This window comes from Rhinopithecus bieti, unplaced genomic scaffold, assembly GCF_001698545.2.
Source record: "Rhinopithecus bieti isolate Rb0 unplaced genomic scaffold, ASM169854v2 scaffold_38728, whole genome shotgun sequence".
Lineage (NCBI taxonomy): Eukaryota > Metazoa > Chordata > Mammalia > Primates > Cercopithecidae > Rhinopithecus > Rhinopithecus bieti.
In genome coordinates, this window is record NW_016815936.1 from 224317 (window position 1) to 246963 (window position 22647).

A 22647-nucleotide genomic window follows, 5' to 3' on the forward strand; every position below is an offset into this window, starting at 1 on the left:
CATGTGGTCAAACTGCCTTCCCTTTCAGTACAGTTGGAGGAGGTATCTTGCCTTTTAGGGGGGCCCTGAAGTGGGGAGGGTACTGTTTCTTTTCTGAAAGATGTTCAGGGCCCTGAGAGGGCAGTCACGTTCCCTGCACATCCCCGGGCAGGAAATTAAACAAGGCTGGTACTAAGTAAATGCAGAGATGAAGTTTACACAGCTCTTTATAAAAGCCAGAGCGACCTTCCATTAAGGGAGCTTTGTGTCCCCATACATTTAAGTCTTTGGAAAAGATTATAAAAAGGGGCTTAGAGGTCGGCTTTGATAGGCAGAGGTCACAGGGGTGGGACCTCAGGGCAACCTCTTTCCCATTACATAGTTGTTGAGTGACACGCTTTTCTTCCCTGCTGACCTGTCTGTGGAGAAACCGAGGGAGGCAAGGCAAGGGTGCCTTTCCTGCCAGTGAGAGCCATTTGGCAGCTGTTTAATGGAACCTTGGGAGACTGGGAGCATTAGAGGCCCAGGATTTCATAAACTGTGCCACGCAGGCCTGTGATGCCTGGTGGAGCTATTTCTGTTTCTTCCACACACCAAGGGAATTATTATTAAACTACTCAGCGTGACGCAGAAGCTGGGCGTGAAGATCAAAGGTGAAAAATCGCTGTCTGAAGGTTGGAGTTGGTTGCTGCTGGCGTGGTTTTCCCTGTATGGTGTGAGTCTGCCGGGTTGGGGTTGGTTGCTGCTGGCGTGGTTTCCTGTGTGGTGTAAGTCTGCCGGGTTGGAGTTGGTTGCTGCTGGCATGGTTTCCCTATGTGGTGTGAGTCTGCCGGGTTGGAGTTGGTTGCTGCTGGCGTGGTTTCCCTGTGTGGTGTGAGTCTGCCGGGTTGGAGTTGGTTGCTGCTGGCGTGGTTTCCCTGTGTGGTGAGTCTGCCGGGTTGGGGTTGGTTGCTGCTGGCTTGGTTTCCTGTGTGGTGTGAGTCTGCCGGAGCATGGAATGGCTGCTCCCTCTGTGAGTGCTGAGAAAGCCCTTGCTTGCAGAACTGTTCTGTTTTTTAAATCATCACCCTGTTAGTGACTTTCTGTTTGTTTGTTTTAGATGACTTTGGCAACCATAGTGGTTGGTGACTTTAAGGTTCCATTTTAGAATGATCTTTTTTTTTTTTTGGAGATGGATTCCCACTGTGTCGCCCAGGCTGGAGTGCAGTGGCGTGATCTTGGCTCACTGCAACCTTCGCCTCCCGGGTTCAAAGTGATTCTCCTGCCTCAGCCTCCCAAGTAGCTGGGATTATAGGCACCAGCCACCACACCCGGCTAATTTCTTTGTATTTTTAGTGGAGATGGGGTTTCACCATATTGGTCAGGCTGGTCTTGAACTCCTGACCTCAGGTGATCCGCCTGCCTCCGCCTCCATAAGTGCTAGGATTACAGGAGTGAGCCACCACGCCCGGCCTACAATAACCATTTTAAGAACTAAATAGCAAGTAGCGCAAGCCCAGACTCTGGAATGAAGCAGCTTTCCTAATGAGAATAGTCCATAGGAGGCTTGGAGAATGGTCTTGCCAGGGCTTTCAAAGTGGCTGCAGTTTGGTTAGTGGAGTGGGGTAACGGGAGAGAGGATGGGTGTGAGGGAGAAAGGATTCTGCAAGGAGAAATCTCCGAAAGGGCTTTGTCTCCTATCCCAGAAAGGGTGTCTCCAATTCTGTCCTGTGGTCCTGTCAGCCTGCCAGTCTCTGGTCAGATCAGATGATGGGATGGAGCCAGTTTCGAGATTCACCAGGCTGGTGAATGTTATGCCATTTATTTTTGAATCAGGTCTCACCACTCGTTGGTTAGCACCTCAACATTTTTTTCTATGGTCTCAATGACATGTGACCTCATCTGCCTCTCTGAGTCCCTTTAGCAGTGTAACCTCAAGCCAAGTAAGTTACGGCCTATAGGATCCTGGGACTGATAGACTGATTGTCACCCCCTGGACCCAATCATCTTGCCTTCTCTGGGAAGGGCAGAGGTTTGCATGGTGGTGAAACTGCATTCCTCCTGCTGCCTGGGCTCAATTAGGGGGATTGGCTGGGGTCATGGGTGGAGTCGCTGCATGCTAAGGAATAAGCCGTCACTCTGGCCAAGGACTGTCAAGGAGACTAAAGCTGGGATAGGACCGGTATATGGTCAAAGACTGGGAACAGGACTGTTGTTTAGGATCAGTTGCCAGGCTCAGGGGCCCCTGGTAGTCTGGCTAGCATCCTCAGGTCCCTGTCCCTGGGCTTCCAGGATAGGGTGCCTGGCCTTTGTGGTTACACTTATGGAGAGACTGGAAGCCAGAAGGAGTGCCTTAGACCCATAAATGGAGACAGGTAGCAAGGCAGGGAGCAGGTGTGTTTAGTCACTTCAGAGGTGCCAACTCATCTATGGCACTGATGCAGGACTGCTTCATGGAAAGGTCTGGGACTTGGTAGTGAGGCCAGGGCAAAAGAGCTCCTTCAGAAAATGTTTGGTTTTGTCTAGGATTGCATTTTCCAAAATTTGGCATGAATACTTCAAGTGGGATGCCATATTACTTTAAGTAGTGCATGGGTGCAGTATTAAACATCATGAATCACACAACGACAAAGTTTCTGTCTTTTAATCTTGTTTAATTATTCTGATTATGGCAAGAAGAAAAATTTAGTCTGGCTCAGTGTCATCTCAGGTCCTCCAAGAAGCACATGCAGAAGATGTATTAGAGGAAACAGCTGTGATGGGTAAAAAAAGGGGCATGAACAAGAGGCACCAGGGAGAGCATTGAGGTCACAGTACTGCTCTGACCCGTGAGAGGAGAGAGGGAAGAAAGGACTCGGTAAGAAGAGCCTCAAACTGAAAGTATCTCAGTCAGGCGGTAAGGAATTCCTAAGCAAACCCCACCTGTTAGGAGCCCCCTGCCAGGTGGGACGTATGAAGCTGGTGGCACTGTTGCCCTTGCTAGCCAAGCATGGAGTCGTCTTTCCTCTGCTGAGGTTGGGGCTGGTGAGCTTTGCAAAAGGCTGTCAGGTCCTAGAGGAAGGGGCAGGTGCCAAGGTTGAAGTGCCAGCAAGACTCAACCCTCCCAGGAAGCCCCCTCTCCCAGCCTTTGGCCCCAACTAACCCTTCCTTTCTGCCCTCTCTTTAGTGGATGAGACCCAGGCAGTCCCCACCTGATTACTGCTGGTCTTAACTGTGTGCCTCATATTTAGTCTTCCCAGGGTGAGAGTGAAAGAGTGAACCTCATTCTTGGGGTTGGGCCTCTGAGTCTGGGCTTCAGTCAGAGCCCAAGGTGTCAAACAGACCTCCCTTGTGGCTAGAGCTTCATGTCTGTGGTCAGCAGCGTCAGGCCCACGTGTGTCCTGGGCTGTTGTCTCTGCTGGGCCTTCTCCCTCTCCTTGCCATCAATATTTCTACAGGGCTGGCTACTGCCCAGGCCCAGAGCCCCACTGCTGGACACTGAGACTATAGCAGCCTCTTGCCTTTCACTTACCCTGTCGTCCATCCTTAGGGACGGTTCTAGGTCTTTTGAAATCTGGAGCTTGTACATCTTAGGGGCCCTCTCTGAGAACAAGAGCAAATCATTAGGTTTTAAAGTGAATATTTATTTAGAATGAAAAATGGAATCAAAATGAATTGAAATTTTTAAAAATCTGAAAAGGATTCAAAATATGAAACAAAACACAACAAAACTATCCAGATTGGCTTTTGGCCACAAAGGAAGGACTGGGAAGGGCCATCGGGCTCTACCTTCCTAGGGTTCAGGAGCAGGCTGGTTGGGAGGCCAGGGAATGGCCTCATTGTCTTGTAACCCCCACCCATGGCTGAGGGCAGGACCAACTAGAAAGACTGGTCTTAGTCAGCAATAAGCTCTAGGACTGGGAACCTGCCTTCTCTCTGCATCCTCAGGAGTCAGCGGTCTGGGTCAGCCTGTGGCGGGCTGGGGCTGGGAGAGCGGGCAGCAGGAGGTGCAGGCTTGAGCTCTCTGACTCTCAGGAGTCAGCAGTTTGGGCCAGCCCGTGAGGGACTGGGGCTGGGAGAGCCGGCAGCAGGTCGTGCAGACTTGAGCTCTTTGCCTGTAGACTCTCCTCCTGAGCTGGGGACCTACGTGGGCAGCTAGAAGCCTGACTTCCCTCTCAGGGGATTACTCCTGGCCCTGCAAGGACAGGCACTCCCTCCTACTCACCCCATCCCTCCCCAAACACCAGGTCAAACCTACAAATCCAGTCCTCTAGAGAAAGCTCTTTCCTATGAGGGGCCCTGTCTTCCTGGGCATAAATCCTGAGGTTGCTTCCCAGATTAATGGGAGCCTGGGATAGGAGAGACATCCTTTGGACAACATTCTCTCTTTATGCCCATCCCTGCCCCCCACATGCACTGAAAGGGTAGGGAGATTTTCTACCCTTAATTAGAAAGAGGAAGAAAATCCAAGTTTAGGAAATTCAGGTATATATTTCTTCAGGGTGTGAAATTATGTTTTCTTTTCCTCCCAAAGTTCTAAAAGAAAACCCAACTACCTGGTTTCTTTTTGATAAAACTATCAGGGATCTCCATTCTCTTGTCTGGATAAGTCCCTCCCTACAATCAAGCACCCCCTGCTTCAAACCTTGCCTTTGGCTGCTGCCCAGCAGCTCTCATGTCTTTCCCAGTCCTCCCTCCCGCTCTGTCACTGGGCAGCAAGTCTTCTTTCACGGGGTGTGGCAGAAGTGTCACTGGTTGCTCAGTGGCCTCAGGCAGAAGGGACTGTGGATCTGAGGTCGGGGCAGAGAAAGCCCCCTGTCCAAAGAAGCGGCGCACAATGATCACGAAAGGTCTGTGGAAGAGGATGCCTTATGCTCTGTGAGTCCTTGATGGGGAGGAAGGGATGAATATGCCCATGTCCTGATTCATGAGGAAATGTGATTATTTTTTAAAAGTTTTAAGTGAGAGAACTGAAGCTGTCCTTTAAAGTGGCATTTTAAAACCTAAATTGGAAACTACATTAGCATTGCCATTTTATGCTGAGGCAATAGAAATTCAACATGCTCCTGTCAGGCTCCCAGGTCAAACATGAGGTTGTCTCCATCCTGAAGGCTTCCTTTGAGGAGGCATATGGGGTTCTCTGTACCCCAGTTCTGCTGGGGAAGGGGCTTCTCCCACCCCTCCCACTAGGAGGCTGCTTGTGGGCTGCCTGTGGTTGGGAGAAGTGGACTGGATGGCTTGGAGTCATCTTGCCCCTTCTTGGAGAAAGCCTTTAAGATGACACTCCCCCAGAAGTGGTGCTGGGCTTCACTAGTGAGTGGATGGTCTCAAAATCTCAGCTGGAACCAAACAGGGAAAACAAGAAGATACTTGAGGTTGTTTAGGGCATTTTAAGATATGAAAAGCTGCCATCCAGCCTGGCCCCTCAACCCCTGAATTCACCCATCCAGGTGAGAAAAGCAACCTCACCCACGGCTCCCCACTGGGAGCTGAAGGGCTGGGGACAGCAGTTCTCCAGGGACTGGTCTTGATTGCTTTTCATGGGAATTCTCCCCTAATCCCTTCGGAATTACCTGGCATGCTTTTAAAAATTCAAGTTTTGTCCCCCAACCCCAAAGATTTGAACCTAGCATTTGGAGCTGCGAATGGGCATATACATTTGGGCATGCTATTGTCAAGTATTAACCAAGGCATCCCCCTGCATTTCCTGACACCTGTGGTCCTTCCTTGCAGCCAGACAGCAGCCAGACTGCTCAATATTAATTGCTTCAGGCAAGGGAGGGCATTGCAGAACTTGGCTAACAAAAGAGTCAAATTATTAGCTTTTGAGTTTCAAAATCTAGGCCCGGGTATAAGTTTGGAACAAGACATGATGAGTAAGGGCAGCACTGTGGCTCACACACATGGTACCTTTGGGCAAATTACAAAAAGGTGCCCTTTCCCTGGGCATGGCATGTGAAATTTCCCTGTTGTGCAGTGCACACACTGCTCAACTTTATATGGCAATCCTGCATAAAAGCAAATTTTCCCATTTCTGAAGTTAAAACAGAATCTCCCTCATCTTGGGGCAAGCTAGAGCAGGAGGTGAGGAGAAGAGAGTTCATGGGGACACAAGGAGACCTTAGATGTGAGGAGGTCTCTGAGAGGGGGTAGAGGAGTGTTCTGCCTAGAGAGAGATGACAGAAGACCAGATAGTTTGGGGGATCAGCGTGCAGAGGGAGATGGTAAATACCTTTCTTAGAGAGCCCTAAGGAGGCAGAAGCCCTCAGATCATTCCTGCAAGCTCACCTCCTACATGCTGCAAGCTCACCTCAGTGTACATGAAGTGCTGAGGGGCCACAGCAAGCTGCCTCCAGCTCTAAAATGATTTGGAGACAGAAGGGCTTCTGAGTCAGTGCTCTGAGAAGGGCATGAAAGAGGCAAGCAGGCATTCTGCAGCTGTCTTTTTGATGAGAATGAGGATCCGTGCAGCAGCGACCCACAGGACTGACCTTTAGGAAGCAGATAGACAGCAGAGGTTTGGTGGACATCAGCGCAGGCAGAGAGGGCTGTGGGTGGGATGATCGCCTGACTTAAGCCTGCGGAATTCATCACAGGGTCAGGAAAGTGGGTGTGGGACTCAGAACCGAGCTGAGATTTCTACCACCTCTGAGGAATGAGGGACAGGGTCTCCTAACAGAGACTGACTAGTAATCTTTCATTTCTTACCCACTTGAGTTTGTGGATTAAGATTTATATAAATATGTAAAGAGAACCACAAGCAAATACCTCCTAGTAATTATCTCTAGGTGGCTGGATTAAGAGTGATTTTCATTTTCCTCTTTTCTGAACGCTGAGGTTTTTGGAAATTTCTCTAGTGACCATGGTTTACTTTTGTAATGAGAATAATATTTTTAAAGAAACAGTATAAAACAAAACAGCAAAGTAATTTGCATTTTAATTTAATTTTTCTCCCCTGTCTCCTGGGCCCTCATTCCTTAAGGGCCTCATCCATCTGGCTTCCTTCAGTACCCTCTGCAGAGACCTGGGCACTGGCTGAGAGGTGGGCTGGGGGCTGGAGACGATGGAGGCGGTGTGCTCAGTTGGGAGTCCTGGAGCGCTGGGCCTCGATTCACAATGACAGTGACAATAACATCTCAGAGGACAACATTCTATCCTCCCTGCGCCCACTGGAGAGGCAGGAGGAAGACAACCCTCTCGTCATTTTGGCTTCCTGGAGATGGTCTCCTCCCTGCGGTGGGAGGGTCCGGCTGGGCTGTGCTGAGCCAGAGGGCAAGTGGGCTCGGGCTTTCTCACTGTCCAAGCTCCTGAACTAATGCCCTTTCCTGGAATCGGCTTCTCTGGTTCCTTAGAGCCCTGGTTCAGAACCTTACTCCGAATCACAACGAAGGGAAAGGCCCACCAGTGAGGGCTCCAGTAGGACCATTTGGAAAGAAAGGAAAAGGATGACAAACCAGCTGCGCCTCTTTAAGGGATCCCCACCTGGGAGGGGACAGGGATGGAAATAGAAGCAGGCAGGAGGGGGAGGTTTAGTGGGCTGGTGGGAGAAGCCTGCTGATTATTACAGAGTGAATTACCTGGGTCTAATTATGAACGCATAAGCAGCACATTTCCTCCTGATACAGATCGGAAGTGGCTCAGTTTCAGTCACAGAGAAATAAAAGATAAATCTCAAATGTGAAAGATCGCCCCCCAACTGCCGTGTGTCAGATGTGAGGGATCGCCCCCCCACTGCCCTGTGTCTTTTCCTCCTTCTCTGCCCTTACCCCACGTTGGCTTGGTTGGGAAGAGGAGTGGACCCCCCACCCCATCTCCTCTTTCATTATCTCTGGCTCTGTTTATTGTCTATGTTAACAAATATGAATATATAATATCTATATTAATATTAATACTATTCTTATTATCTGTATTAATAAATTAATAAACAGTCTGTCTCACACACATATACACACACACACACACACACACACTCCCTACTTGTTCAGCCTGGCTGGAACTTTTCTCCCTGCCACCTTTGTCCACAGAACCTGCTGGCATGATGTGGGATGAGGCCCTGTCCGCCCCACTCTGGTACTCTAATGGCAGTGCACCCTGGAAGCCTGCTGTCCTGGGTAGGTTGTCCCCCTCAGTGCTCTGCCATCTGACATTGGGTGAGTTCTCAGTTCTGGGGACGGAGTGGGAGTGGACCTTGCCCATGCCCCAGTTCAAGAATGACATTTCCTTACCTCCAAGAAACAGGAGACAAAATCGAGACTGGGCAATCCCTGGAGTTGGGGTTTGGGGGTAATAACCCCCAAATCCTTGTTAGCATTGGCTGTCCCATTACTATTAGTTTTTAACGTAAAAACAAGGCTGTTGAGTCATGGAGATGCAACACAGGAAAGGGTGGAATTGAGCTATTCACCCCTATTTTTTCCTTGGTGCCTTCAATGCTTTATCCTTTATCTTTCTGCATGCCCAACTTATTTATTTATTTATTTATTTATTTATTTATTTATTTATTTATTCTTTCTTTCTTACTTACTTACTTATTTTCAGAGATGTGATCTCGCCCTGTCACCCAAGCTGGAGAGCCAAGTTGAGATCATAGCTCACTGCAGCCTCAAACTCAAGTGATCCTCGTGGACTCAAATGATCCTCCCCCCTCAGCCTTCCAAAGTACGACAAGGACTACAGACATGAGCCACTGTGCCTGGACCCAAATCTTACATGTCCTTCCAAAACTGGATCAGTCCCACCTTAGGGAAGATCAGAGAACTAGCTAGAGCACTGACCCAGCCTGGGGGCCAGTCCCATCTCTAGTGCCCACCAGTCAGGTGACCTGATAACCATGCCATCTGGCAAGGGGAACTCTGTGGCAGGTGTTCAAATAGAGTTGATCATCAGTGTTGCCTGGGGACCTCTTAAAATAGAGACTCCTAGGCCCCAACCCTCAGCTGTTGAATCTACGTTATCAGTCTGTGTCAAGGGATTCTGAGGGAGGAGGTCCCAGGACTGTGTGGAGAAATACCCCACAAGGAATGTCCCTCCTGCCCAGGCTGCCTGGTAGGGACAGTGCCTCTACACTTGCTGCCTAGCCTAAGTGCATTCCTCCCACTCAGTTCTGTTCGTTGCCACTCATTCTATGCTCAGTCCAGTTTATGGGCCCAGGACCCCAGGAATTGAACTTCCAGTTCATGCTCTACTTAAGCTCTTTCTAGGAAAAGGGGATCTTGAATCCTGCCCTACCCACATCACTGGGCTGTTGTTTTAAATCAATGAAATAAGGGATGTGAAAGTGCTCATCATACAGCTGTAAGATTAGAAATCAAAAGGGATGTTATTGTCCATCAGGCAACGATTCACCAACTGCCTTGTGATATCTCCTCTGTACTGCCCACCACTCTTGTTAAAATCTCACAAATCTGCTTACCTGTTCCCAGGCTTGTCTCTTTTCTCTTCAGTGAAACTGCAAACCCCTCAGAGTTGGAGTCCATTGGATCCTTCCAGCCCTTCACACATTACAATACATTAACTGAGGTGATGACTGAGTTGACTGGCTGTATTTAACTTGTTCAACAAAATATGCATCCTTCTGCTGGATGGCCAGAACTACTTTTGGGGGGTGTTGGGGGGTTTCCATCAGTGTCCAGACACAGGGTTTCTTTTTAAGTGGAGCAAAGCCAACCTGGGGAGGTTGGAAACCCTGACTGTGGCTTCTTAAATAACTGCTGATTTGCATTCATAGGCTGCTGTTGTTTGAGGCACCAGGCCTTATGATTCAGAAGTAAATCATTCTTTTGGGATGAATGGGTGGGATTGATTACTCTCCTGCAGATAGGCTAAAAATGGTGTGAAAGGTTCCTGGATCCTTCCTCAGCCCCTTTGTTTTAGCTATTAATGGGTAACATACCACCTCAAAACTTTGTGGTCTAAAGCAACAACACTTTATTATTTCTCACAATTTTGTGGCTAACAAAGCTCAGCTGGGAGGTTCTTCTGCTCCACATAGCTGAATCGCTTATGCAGCTGCACTTAGCTGGGAGCTTGACGAGGCTGGAAATACAAGAGGCCTCTCAGCCTCCAGAGTTTCTCTCTACACAGCCTCTCAACATTCAGCATCCTAGCTGAGATCCTTTACAAGGGCTGGCTTGTAAGACAAACCACCCTGGGCGTGGGCTTATCAAACCACTGCTTGTGCTATACTTGCTAATGCTCCATTGGTTAAAACAAGTCCCATGACCAAGCCTAGCATCAATGGGGGAGGGGAATACACAAGGGCCTGAGTACTGGGAAGCATGTTTCACTGGGGCCATGATGGTATAGTTCACCATAACCATATTTTCCTTTCTTTCTTGGGAAGTCACCCAAACACTTTACAGAACAGAACAGCAGCCATACCAGGCATTTGTGTCTATTTGGGAAATTGACCATCTGCCCAGTACTATGTATCTCTACTGGGACCCAGTGCTACTGGCCCTGCTGTTTCCTGTGCGTGGTGGCCTGTGCTGTGACCTGGGGGAGGTTACACAGACCCAGACTCCTCTGCTCTGTGCCAGTGGTGGTCTATGCCCCTGGGCGATCTCAGATCGGGAAGAGGAGGCTCCAAGGCCTGGCAGGAGGGCAGTTTGTCTGATTTTTCCTTGGGAGTAGAGTGGCTTCATGCAGTTGCTGCCTCTTGCACATGGGTTTCTGATGGTGGCCTCTGTGAGGCCTGTGGGAGGCCCTGCACATCCCTGACGATGAAGACACCAACATCTCCTTCACATCTCTTTGGGTTGCCTCTAAGTCTTTGCCACAAAGTGGACCCATGTGGGAGCAAGCATGGGGCCCCTCTACCCCACTCCTCTTCTTTTCTTGTGTCTGTGTGCCTAGGCACTTCTGCCCAGGCCCCGTTCTCACCTCCATCCCCCTCCTTGTCTTTGCCTATGTGGTGGAGCACCAAGTATGACCAGAAACACCCCGTGGGTGGGCTTAGGGCACACTTTTAGTCTCTTTAGAGTTACCCGGGTGTCTGAGCTGTGACCACGTGGGTGGGTGCACACAGGCTGTGTGGGAAGTGACAGTTCCCTTGGTTTCCTCATATATCTGTGTTCTTGTCTCATACCCTTAGATCCCTGTTTCAGAAAGTATCCCTTATGTTTCACCTCGGGTTGAGTCTTCCATGTCATATGTATGCAGGGGGAGTACAGACTGGAAGGTCTTTAAGAATCAGGAAATGCTGTTTTTACCCTTTGGGAGAAAGATTGAAAATCTGTCCAGAGTAACTAGAATACTGATCCATACCATCCTCTTCCTGCAGCCTCAGCACAATGGAAACAGCTCACCTCTGAGCTGGTGCTTGGGGACATTAGGCTCGGAAGTCCCAGGACACAGCAAAAACATCTGTGTTCTTTGAAGGAAAAATATCATGAGAAGACACCCCGACGGCCTTTGCTGAAGCACAGAATACACATTCTGTTCATGCTGGTGGTGACAGACAGTGATAATGCCGCAAGCATCTTTATGTAATGATGAGTCTACAAGGCAGCCTCGGCTCTCAGATCGAATCTTCACTTTCACCAGGACTCAACTGGCCTGGGGGCAGCTAATAGATTTCTGCAGGTTAGTAAGGCACCAATAGCTCTATTTTGCTGGAGTGCCCATTCTGTGATTGATTGGAGTTGAGCGTGATACCCTGGGGCTGTGTTCTGTTCTATCACTGAGATGATCCAAAGTCACTTCCTCTCTCTCAGTGACTGACCCTGCTCGGGTCTGGGGCAGTCACTGCTCCCCGCTGGCATCAATGGTCTGGAAACCCTATGAATCAGTTGTACAGCTACTGGGGCTCATGCTGCTCTCAATGATCTATGCTCACGGAAAGCAGCACAAGTCCCCAAGACCAATATCAAGTCATATTTATGTAACTTGAATAATCCACCTCACCATCCTCTACCTACAGAATAAGGTTCTATATTTCCCATTTATAGCAGCATCCTCACCAGCCAGAAGCTGGACCTGCTCACAGTGTGTACTGGTTATTTCTGGAGTCTCCGAGGGGTGACCCCACAAACAAGGGTGGTAATGGTGGCCCCCATGCTGGCTGCCTTGTCGCCCTCTCTGCTTTGCTCCCCCTTCACCTCTCTGCTACCTGCTGCCTCCACAGATGTTGAGATATGTCTCACTGGGATCACTGTCCCTGCAGAAATGCCCAACATGCCATTTCAAGGTCTTTTCAAAGCTGGTGGCTGGGCGGAGCAGAAAGACTCTTCTCCCTAGTCCTGAGGTGTACACATGCCCTGGGCCGCGAAGCAGGCCTTTCTGCCCCATGGCCTCGAAGCTTCTCTCCCAAACAGTTTAACCAGCTTCTGGCCCTCACTCATTAAACAGAACCACACCACATCTCAAGAAAAATAGTCCTGGCAGTTTCTGGCCCTCGCTCCTTCAACTGTAGAAGCTCAAAACCAGCCCCAGGGTTGGGAAGGGTGGAGAAGTCGTCACACCATTTCTGTGTTCATCAAGATCCCAAGGATGTAAATGACAGAAACCCAAAGCAAATTTGCTTAAACAAAAATGGGATCCATTTGGTGGGGAAGCTAAGAACAGGTCACTTCTGGAACAGGTCACTAGCCCTAAGGAACAGCTGCAGGAAGCAGGGCCTCGGGGTGGGCCCCACCGAAGGTCAATGGCACCCCTTCTGCTTCCCTCTTTCCCTCCTTTTCTCTTCTATCCCCCTCCCCCATTTCCTCTTCTCCCCTGTTTCTGTTTCTTATCTCTGACTTCATTTGCAGACAGTCCCTCTCCATGTGGTAGAAGGTTGTCCACTGGTGTCCCAAATTCACATTCTCCTGTTCATCAACCCTGCTGAAGAAGGACTTTTCTTTGCCATGGCTACTTATATATAAAACCAAGGAAAGACTAAGATCACCTCTGTTTGGGTCTGCTGTTGATTTTGGAGGAGGTGGGCGCTCTGGTTGGCTGTCCTGGGGTTAGGTGCTAGATAGTGTCTAGGGTACAGTGAGATCTGTTACCAGCCAAAGAGGGGGTCACAGCCAGCACCAAGCCTACATGCTCCATAGCCCAGCCCCACCTCTCTGGCTTCTGTGCTGGCCATCTCTCTGCCTTATCCCTGGATATTCACCATCACTGGGGTGGTGGGGGTGGAAGTGGCAAAGTTAAAAATGTTGTCTATCCTACCAGTGTCTGGACCTGCCCTCAGACACCTCAAAGTGTCTTGTTAAATTTTTCTTTGGCATATTTAATTGTCTTCTTTTGTCTTCTCTTTCCCCAGCATACTGCCTGTCTGCTGGGCGGGGTGTGGGGTCAGTGCCTGGCAGTAGCCTCCGAATGTCAGCCTCCAGGGGACACTCGGGCCTCTTTGGTCAGTGGCACAGCTATGCCACATCCATGTCAAGGCACAGTGGGCTGTATTTTGCCTAGTTATTTCTGACTCAGATACTCTGAGGACATGAAACCAGGACTTTTAAAACTTATTGTAAGGAGAGGACACTTTGACCCTGCCTCAGCCCTGGAGAGCCTCTTCCTTCCTCTTTCTCCCTCCTGGTGCAGGGAGAGGCTGACAGGAGGCGAGGGGCTGGTCCTTGCTCATTCTAGAGGAGGCCAGGCAGTGCAGAAGGCAGACCCAGCCAGGCTCCGGTTTCTATAGGCATGGGAGCACTCCCCTTCGTCTGGGGTCTGACCCTCTCTGTCCAGCACCTTGACCTCTCTGCTCTCACCACCTTGCCTCGTTCCTCTCCTGCTCCAACCTGCGTAGGGGAGCATCCATGCTCCTCAGCTATCCTTTCTTTCAAATTTTGATTCTCCCCTCATCTGACCTCTCCCTTTTTAAAAGCCTCAGGTCTGGGAAATGAGCACACCTTTATTTTTTCCTGCTTTCTGTGTCGTTCCTTCCCTGAAGCAAAAGGCATGGGTTGTCCTAGCTGCTTGACGGCACTGGGGAAACAATGGTGAAATACTGGGCCAAAGTGAGCGTCTGGACCTGCCATTCCGCAATGCCATCCAGCCCACGTGGGCCCCGCTCCCAGGACCAGGATGAGGTAGCATTAGCCAAGCTCCTGCTGGCTGTGCCTGGGAGACCACGGCGGGAAGTGGCTTCACTCCTGTGTAAATCATCATTAAGTTGATTGACATCTATGTGTCTTTCCTGGAGCTCCTTCCCTCTAGTACTCCCACCCTTCATGGGATGCAGGGAAGAGCTGGGATAAGCATAGCATGGAGGCATGCCTGCCTGCCTCCGCAAATGAAGCTCCTCCGGCCTGTCAGCCTCTGGGGCTCTCAGACTCTGCACTTTACAGACGCAGTCATGGGCACTTTGAGAAGTGATGGGCTCAAGGCTGCTTATTTGTAACCAGATGCTGCATGCTCCTGAGCAGGGTAGGGTGTCTCAGCCTCCCCATGAAGGTGTCTAGTCAGAGCTTTCCTGCCTTGGGAAATCTCCCCCTGCCTGGCTTGTGTGGGCCAATGTTCTGTCTTTGGGCCTTGCTCGGAGGGAAGGAGATAGGCTTTGATGGGCAGAGGCGGCCACTGCGCTTTCTCAAGTGTGTGAGCATGGTCTTTTTTTTTTTTTTTTTTTTTGAGGCGGAGTCTCACTCTGTCGCCCAGGCTGGAGTGCAGTGGCGCAGAGCATGGTCTTTTAGGAATAGCTCAGAGGACTAATTGGGGACTTCTGCATAGGATGTGTCACTATGATTTGTGGAGTCCTATTAGTAGCCATAGGAAGGTGACAAGTCACTGGAGAACTTACTGCTTAACCACTGGTTACCCGGGAAGCCTGGACAGGGGCTGCCACTCCCGCATCAGAGTGTGCCATGTTAGGACAAGGAGCTGGGCCTCCTTCCAAGCTGTAACTAGACAGGAAATGGCTTGAGCTACAGCCGAGGATGGCTTATGTTTCTGCAAACTCACCGAGTTTCTCAGGGCCCAATGATGCTGTCTGAAGGAACTTCATAAAACTGGAGACCAGAAGGGCACTGTAGTAATTTACAAGTAATTCAGCAAGAGTGGTTACTCTTTGTCCTTGTGCTGGTACTCAGTGGGGAATGGAACAGATCTGACCTCCTCATGGAGCTTCCCTGGAGCAGTGGAGACAGACACTGAACGTATACATTAAAGTTGTAGACAGAATGATGGCAAGTGTGCAGAGCTGCAGGGGACAGATGGGTGCCTCTGGGAGCGTGCATATCTTGGGGAGTGATAGTGAACTTTCCAGGGAGGACCTGGGCCCTTTTTTCTCCCCATCTGCCCCTGGGCCTCTCTCAGGTTCCATTCCTCACCCTCCTGTTTGGCTTCTTCAAGCACTGCTTCCCCTACCTGGCTAATTCAGCATGGGCCCAAGAGATGGGGCAAGTGAGGGAGACTGGTAGTGCCTGGAAGATGACTGAGCTCTTTTCCCTGCTCCAGGCTGCTGATCTCTGCCAGCCATCAGTTCCAGGCCTCTCCAACAGCTCTGCATCAAAAAAGGGCCCTCTTCTGCCCTTCCCCATAGCCATCTGGCAGCCACAAATTCATTCCTGGACTACCTTTACCTCCTAGACATGGCATTAAAACCCTAATGGATGGTACCAGTTTTCTTTCCCAGTTTTCAATTAATCAGTGAGACTGGTTTTCCTTTATCTCTATAAGGAGTAGATCTGAGACTTAGGTTTGATAGGAAAAGGGTGCCCCATGGTTTGAAAATGGGGTTGCCAACTGTCTTTGACTGAAGGCAGATAGAGAAATTGAAAATGCATCTCAGAAGTGTTTATTAGCATTCTGATAAAGATAAATGAGGGATCTGAAAGGCAGTCTTCCAGAAGCATTAGCAATTTGTCCCCTGGATGAATCAATTGCTCTTCCTACAAAGCACTTAAGCCTCCCTTTTCAGAGTCTGGGTTTAAAAAGGGAGCCACACTGGACACATATGGCTCTGTCCTCAGCACTTGGCAAGGGGCTTAGTACGTAGCTGCTGAGTAAAGTCATTCCTCATCTGTGGCGTGCCGGGGGCGCATAGATGAGTGCTTGCGAAAAGCTACAGGTGTTCTTTCCAGAACAATGCACCATCGCAAAGACAGGCACACAGCCTGAAGGGCACCTTAGGACTTGCAGCCTCTTTGAAATCCATCCATGGTCCTCTATGGGTCCTCCTTCTGGGTCAGAGTTTATGTCTGTCAAGCGCCCCTGCATGTGCACTCTGCCCAGCACCCGTCAAACGCCTGTTTCTGTCTTGCTTGAATACTAGGTGGTGGTGCAGATTGGGTTGGGAAGGCCCAGGTATGGAGCCATGTCTCATCTTCTGCTGCCTAACTTGGCTGCCAGGAGCCCAAGAAATGCTGACTTTTTCTTTTTTTTCAGTAGTTGGGAAGATGTGACAAAACAGGACTTATATTCTTTATGGCAAAGATGGGCTGAGCTGAGTGTCTGCAGCCTGCTTTAGGCAGGGCATGGCTATGCAGTCTGTCATTGTCCCTCGTCACTCACATCAATGCTGGCACCAACCTCACTTCTGTTTATCGCCTCATCTGATCGTCTGTTTTCTTACATCAGAGTTAAGTAAAAAAAATGTTTGCCCCTGAAGACAAAGACGTATTGTATATCTTGGAACACAAGCTCCTTCTTTCTGCATATGCGTACATATACATATTTACACATACACACATGAATATATATATAACTATTATATATTTATTTCTCCCCCTCTAGGATGTCTGCAAGGCATGTGAATTTGTAACCATCACCCTCCTCACAGGGTTGCTGTGAGGATCTGGTGGACTGATGTGTGCAAAACCCTGAGCACAGTGCCTGGTACACAGCAAGCACTGAATACTTCTGGTCAGCCCTAGGAGTGTTTCCTTGGGACCAGAGGGCTCTTCTGGAAGCTTCTGGAAGATGAATGGCATCTTCGCACACCTGCTCCGAACAGACATTGTTTGGGACTCAGCGCCCTCTGGTGGCTGCTCTCGCTACTCACACTTAGCCTCTTCCTTGGTCGGGGGACACTTGGAGGCCTCATTCCTGCCCCCTCCCCTTCCTTTCACATGGAGGAAAGTTCTAGAATGGGGTGGGAGGAAACTTTCCACTTATTCTGCATTTCCTTTACCTCCTTCCTGACCTTAGGTCTCGGCACAGGAGGAGGCGCTTGGAGGTGGAGGCTGGAGCTCCTAGGGGTCCTGGCTGCATGACTCTCGGGAGGGTGGTGCCGTCGCCCACTCAACCCTCATCGCACCAGCCCATTATCTTCCCAGAGTGTCCCTGGGCCACAGGTTCCCAAGGCCACTTCCAGACTGGGCCTGCGAGTGGGGCGGCCCCGACAGCGTATACACAGAAGTTATTATGAGGTAATTTTATTTCTTTCCATTTTAGGTAAAAATAGTAAATACAAGATAATCTTAATAAAGGTAAAATACATCATTTGGATTTTGTTGTTGTTTTCTAAACAGTGCTACCTACAGTACAGTTTTGATTTAGGATTTTAAACTCTTTTTTTTTTTTTTTTTTATAAACAAATAGAACTATTTTGCTATTAGGCTGTGTTCTCATCTGGCACTTAAGAATAGATCACAGGTCACCTCCCGGTTCTGTTTAGATGTGTTGGGGAGTGGCGGGGAGTGAGTGAGAAGGAGTTTGTGGGTTGAGGTGTTTGTCTTCCCAGGACACAGCCAGAGCTGCAGTCCCACCTGCAGTAGGAGGGCACAGGTGTGCACCCAAGATGGCCTTTTCCTGCTCTGGCCACAGGAATGGGTTTCACTGTGGCTGGACCAAAGGTCTCACACTCGTCAGGGAACTGTTCCTCCCCTCCTCCCGTGATAGCTTTTCTTACCCAACCGCCTAGATTCACAGCAGTTCTGGGTCTAGGCAAGCCAGCGGGCTGGAGATGTCAGTCATGCTGCAAGAGACTGAGCCAGGAGATCCCCTTCATGTCCTAGAGGAGTGGGCCGGGGACCCCTCCCCACCAGGGACGGGGGCCAGAGCATCCACCCTGGCCTTGGAATGCTGGTAGAAGTCACAGATGCCGATGTGGGCTGCTAAATGTCTTTGCCCTTGTTCACCCTCAGGTGGTCTTTGTTTAAGTTCTTTCCAAACTTCTCGCTGAGTTGTTGAATCAGGTCTGCCAGCTCACCGGTAGCTTGAGACTTTTCCTCAAGAAGCTCGTAGCGCAGGCTGGAGATGTCTTGCTTGATTTCCTTCAGCTCGCCTGCAAGGACAGAGGAGATTTTGCTGAGTCTGGCAGGTGGAAGCTGGGGGCTTGTCCCATGTGGATGTGGGCATGTGCATCCTTCCAGCGGAATGTCAGGTCCCAGGCCAGCCCACCAGGGTTGAAGGTGAGGCAAGGGGGGCTCTATTTGAACCCAGAACCACCCAACTCCTCCACCACTGAAGGACTCATCGATCCATAGAAAGCCCTTCTCCTCCCGTTCCAGGAAAACCTTTCCCTTAGGGATTTGAAGGAGGAGTCAAGATCAGGGCTGTGAATGTGTCTAGCACCTGTTTCATAAAATACTTGTTAGAAAGTTTGTTTTGGAGTCATTAAAGGCAGATTTCAAGACTCTGGACAACAACCCCATTAACTGGAGCATTGATTTTGATGATGCTATGTTTTGTTCTGTCATAGTTATTTGTAGAGAAGAGAAACTCCCAGGACCCTGGAGAGAATGGCTTGGCACAGAAGATGCAGCCATGGTGGCCATGGAGCTGACCAGCCTCCTGGGAGTGAGCTGGCCACGTGAGCAGGGTCCACTCAGCCCACACAAGCAGCAGCACCATCTCGCTGACAGGAGCTGCGACAATGCCCGCCGCCTCCTCCTTCCATAATGAGGGACCACCTAGCAGGGACTTTCACTTTTATTTCCACAGCAAACCTTGTGGTTAGAAGTCCAATGGGTCTAGGCTGTGGGAATCTTCTATTAACCACAAACAGGTGTCAAAAGGATCTTTCCTAATACTGTAGATACTGCACTTGGCTCGTGTGGGAGTCCACTGTCTGTGGAAACATTACTCATCTATTTTTCAGGTATGGTCTACATACATAAAAGGTAGAGATCTTAAAGGTACAGTTTGAACCATTTTGACAAATGGATACACTCTCTATTTTTATCAGGTGCTTCACTGAGCCCCCGTTTCATGGTGTAAGTTAGATGGCATGACACCTGAGTACCTCCACCTTTTATGATCAGTGATGTTCACATGAATCAGTTACATACTGCTTGAGGCTGGCTGGCATGACACTTGGCCATTGTTTGTTTGAGACCTACGAGTAGGTAGGTGGACTGCTGTCAACCCCTAAACCATGTCAGCTCAGGGGCAGTTCAGTCATGGCTGACTTCGAGCTGCATGCTGGGTGCCCCAGGATGAAGCAGAGGGTCACCCAATGACCAGGCTCTTTCTGTAGTTCCCTGTGGCCCAAGTGAGAACAGAAACTTCAATCATGGATGAGGCTGTTTCTAGGTAGCAAATATTTATCATAGGTATCTCATTAATTACCTGGTATAAAGTAATTTGCTTTTCATCTAAGAGTAACTGCTTAAAATTGACTGGAAAACAACCCAAACAGTGAAAATAAGATGGTTGGTAAGCCTCATTGTGCATCAGAGACCCCTGGTGCAGTTTTCCAAAAGCAGATCCCAGGCTCCACTCCAGAGATGCTGATTCATTAGGTCTGGGTGGGGTCTGGGGTCTGTAGTTTTAACAGCTAGTTCTGAGGTGGGGAACACTATGAGAAACACGGCTGGCAGTTAGATGCTGAGAACCTCTAACTGAGACTAGACAGGGCCAGTTAGAAGCAAGTGGTGGCAGACCCTAAAGGCAGTGTGCATCTTCTCAGTGGATGTGCACCACGGAATGAAGTACAACATTGGAATTCTGAACCATCCTGCACTCAAGAGGCATAAGGTTGGCTCAAGGCCACCACTGCTGTGGGAGGCAGAGGAATGTCCCCCACTCCCAAGATGTCCCTGTCCTGATCCTTGGTGTTCTGCCTGTGGGTAGTCATGTTCCCCCTCAAAGGGGAACTGAGGTGGCAAATAGAATTCAGGTTGCTGATCAACTGCCCTTAACAGAAGGAGATTATTCTGGATTATCTTGGTGGAACCAATTCAATCACATGAGTCCTTAAAAGTGGAGGAGGGGCCGGGGCTCAGTAGCTCACGCCTGTAATCCCAATACTTTGGGAGGCCGAGGCAGGCGGATCACAAGGTCAAGAGTTTGAGACCAGTCTGACCAACGTGGTAAAATCCCATCTCTACTAAAAAAAAAAAAAAAAAAATACAAAAATTAGCTGGGCGTGGTGGCACGCACCTGTGATCCCAGCTAATCAGGAGGCTGAGTCAGGAGAATCGCTTGAACCCGGGAGGTGGAGGTTGCAGTGAGCAGAGATTGTGCCATTGCACTTCAGCCTGGGCGACAGAGCAAGACTCCATCTCAAAGAAAAAAAAAGGTGGAGGAGGAAGGTAGAGGAGTGGGGTCAGAGATGGGACAACGGAAGATGAGGCAGGGCAAATGAAGTGTGAGAGTGCCTGATGCCTGCTGCCAGCTCTGAGGTGGTGGGGCTGTATGCACAAACCAAGTGCTGGAGCTCAGGGCAGCCCAGTTGGAGCTCAGGCCAACAAGGAAATGGGGACAGGCCTGCAGCCCCGTGGAAATGCACTCTGCTGACAACTGAATGAGCAAGGAGACCGAGCCTCCCTGGAGCCTCCGGAAAGGAGCACAGTGCCCTGATAACACCGTGGCCGTAGGCCGGTGAGACCTGCAGAACCTGTGTTGTTTTAAATCACCACGCGGGTGGAAATCCAGTCACTTACCTTCATTGACTTCGTCATTTTCTCTGTCCACCTGGGCTTTCAGGACATATCTTTTTATGAGCCGTTTCATGATTTTCTGAAATGCCAAGCAAGGAAGGGATCAGACAGGGCGGGCCTACTGCAGAGGCAGCCTGCATGGTGTAGCAGGACCCCTCCCTCCCTTGAAGAGCCTCAGCAACCACGGCGACCCTCCCATGCCTGGCGCCTCACTCTGGAGGGGTACCCTGCACAGTGTGGGTACCTGGTCAGTCTCTGTTTAGCCTCCCCTACAGGACACAATATCCACCTGAACCTGGGATACTTCTCAGTGGCAGGAAACAGCCAAGCAGAAAGGGAGAGCCAGAGAGAAAGGGTGGAGTGGGGACTGGCGGAAATCCTGGATCCATGTCTCTGCTCCAGGGGCCTTGGCCTGGCTCTGCCCTACTCAGTCATATCATCTTTCCTGGACCTCAGTTCTGTTTCAAGGATGGAGGGCTGGGGAAGACTTAGCAGGCCTGCCTGGGTGGAGCTGCCTCCCTCGGAGGTCACAGTGAGCAGTGTGTGCTTCATGAGAGGAGATCCGCTGGGTACAGAAGTTAGGACCAGGCTTGGAGGATAAGTCCACTGTACCTTGGAAAATTCCTACCAGAAGCAGAAGCAGACACAGCTGGGCCTCTGGGGTTTTACAGAGATACCACTTCCCACAGGCCTGACACTGTGCTGCCGGAGTCACACTGGAGAAGGATTTGGCCCTCAAGTTCCGTTCATTATGCAAATACTGAATTCGTTAAGCAGGCGAGGCATGAATAAACACTTAAGACACACCAAGAATAGAGCCAAGTGTAGGAAAGACTGCAGGAGGTGAACTTTGGATTTTGTCAGCTAGTTGGTCCAGGGTTCCTGCGAAATCACAGGATTTAAAAATACTCGGGCAGCCGAGACTTCTGAATCTTCCAAGAGATGAGCAGTGTGGAAGAGAGGAAGGGATTTCCCTGCTCCTTGGTCCTCCCTTCCTGTGGCCTTCTCACCTGCTCACACCTGCAGATCAAGAGGACAGAGGCAGCATTTTCCAGTTTGAAGAGACCTGTAGGGACCTGATTCTGTTCCTAGCTTTGCTACATAGGCTGTGGAAAAGCATCTTGCAAATAAAAAGTAAGTGAACTGGATGCAAAGAGCTGGAGGATTTACTCGTTATCATCAATTATGGTTCTTTCCATCCCTTTAACCGTGAAGAGCTTGCCACAGAGATGCTTCCTGGCCTGTGATTCCAAGACTTCACTTGAACCCAGAAGACTCTCTAGGATAACACTGGGTTTAGCTCATTCAGGCCAGCGTTGCCCCTCCTCAGCCCTTGGGCTCATGGGCCAACTGGCTCTGTGGTTTGAGTCGTGATCTAATTTCAGGCTAAAGAGTTGACCGTTGCTGCTTCCTGCTGATCCTTCTCAGAGAAGCCTGGGTCTTATCCTACTAGTGGTTAAACTGTAGCACTGAATTTCTCATGGATATAGTCTAGTCAATAAAGTAAGTTATCTAGATTATAAAAACATATCCCTTTCAAGCTAGGTGCAGTGGCTCACGCCTGTAATCCCAGCACTTTGGGAGGCCGAGGTGGGTGGATCACCTGAGGTCAGGAGTTCAAGACCAGCCTGGCCAACATGGTGAAACCCTGTCTCTACTGAAAATACAAAAGTTAGCTGGGCATGGTGGTGGGTGCCTGTAATCCCAGCAACTCATGAGGCTGAGGCAGGCAGAATTGCTTGAACCTGGGAGGCAGAGGTTGCAGTGAGCTGAGATCATGCCACTGCAATCCAGCCTGGACAACAGAGCAAGACTCCATCTCAAAAACAAAACAAAACAAAAAACAGTGGAAGTGTCCTGCCTTTATGGACAACCTGTTTGTCAAATATGATCACATTCCATAAATTAGTTTTAAGTTCAGCTGTGGTTTCCCTCCTTTCAGCATGCATATTATCTCTTCCCC

The 22647-nt window shown here is 49.7% G+C and overlaps 1 protein-coding gene and 2 long non-coding RNA genes across 6 annotated transcripts in view; 2 read left to right on the forward strand and 1 right to left on the reverse strand.

Annotated features, from left to right (window-relative positions):
* The first annotated feature begins 662 nt into the window (after positions 1 to 662).
* LOC108516613 (uncharacterized) lies at positions 663 to 8517 on the forward strand. The gene is made up of 3 exons (XR_001881881.1): positions 663 to 746; positions 7962 to 8048; positions 8476 to 8517. It is a non-coding gene; the product is annotated as an uncharacterized LOC108516613 (long non-coding RNA).
* A 2718-nt stretch (positions 8518 to 11235) lies between these two features.
* Positions 11236 to 19200, forward strand: LOC108516616 (uncharacterized). Its single transcript, XR_001881882.1, has 3 exons — positions 11236 to 11520; positions 17008 to 17228; positions 18503 to 19200. It is a non-coding gene; the product is annotated as an uncharacterized LOC108516616 (long non-coding RNA).
* The window catches only part of TRPC7 (transient receptor potential cation channel subfamily C member 7), a 142095-nt gene continuing 136842 nt past the window's right edge, over positions 17395 to 22647 (reverse strand). For all 4 annotated transcript variants that reach the window (XM_017854192.1, XM_017854191.1, XM_017854189.1 and 1 more), the window contains 2 exons: positions 20688 to 20763; positions 17395 to 18085 (listed from right to left, as the gene is read on the reverse strand). In XM_017854192.1, the coding sequence (XP_017709681.1) occupies positions 17916 to 18085; positions 20688 to 20763 (246 nt within the window). In that variant the 3' untranslated portion in view covers positions 17395 to 17915. The remainder of the gene's footprint in view (positions 18086 to 20687; positions 20764 to 22647) is intronic.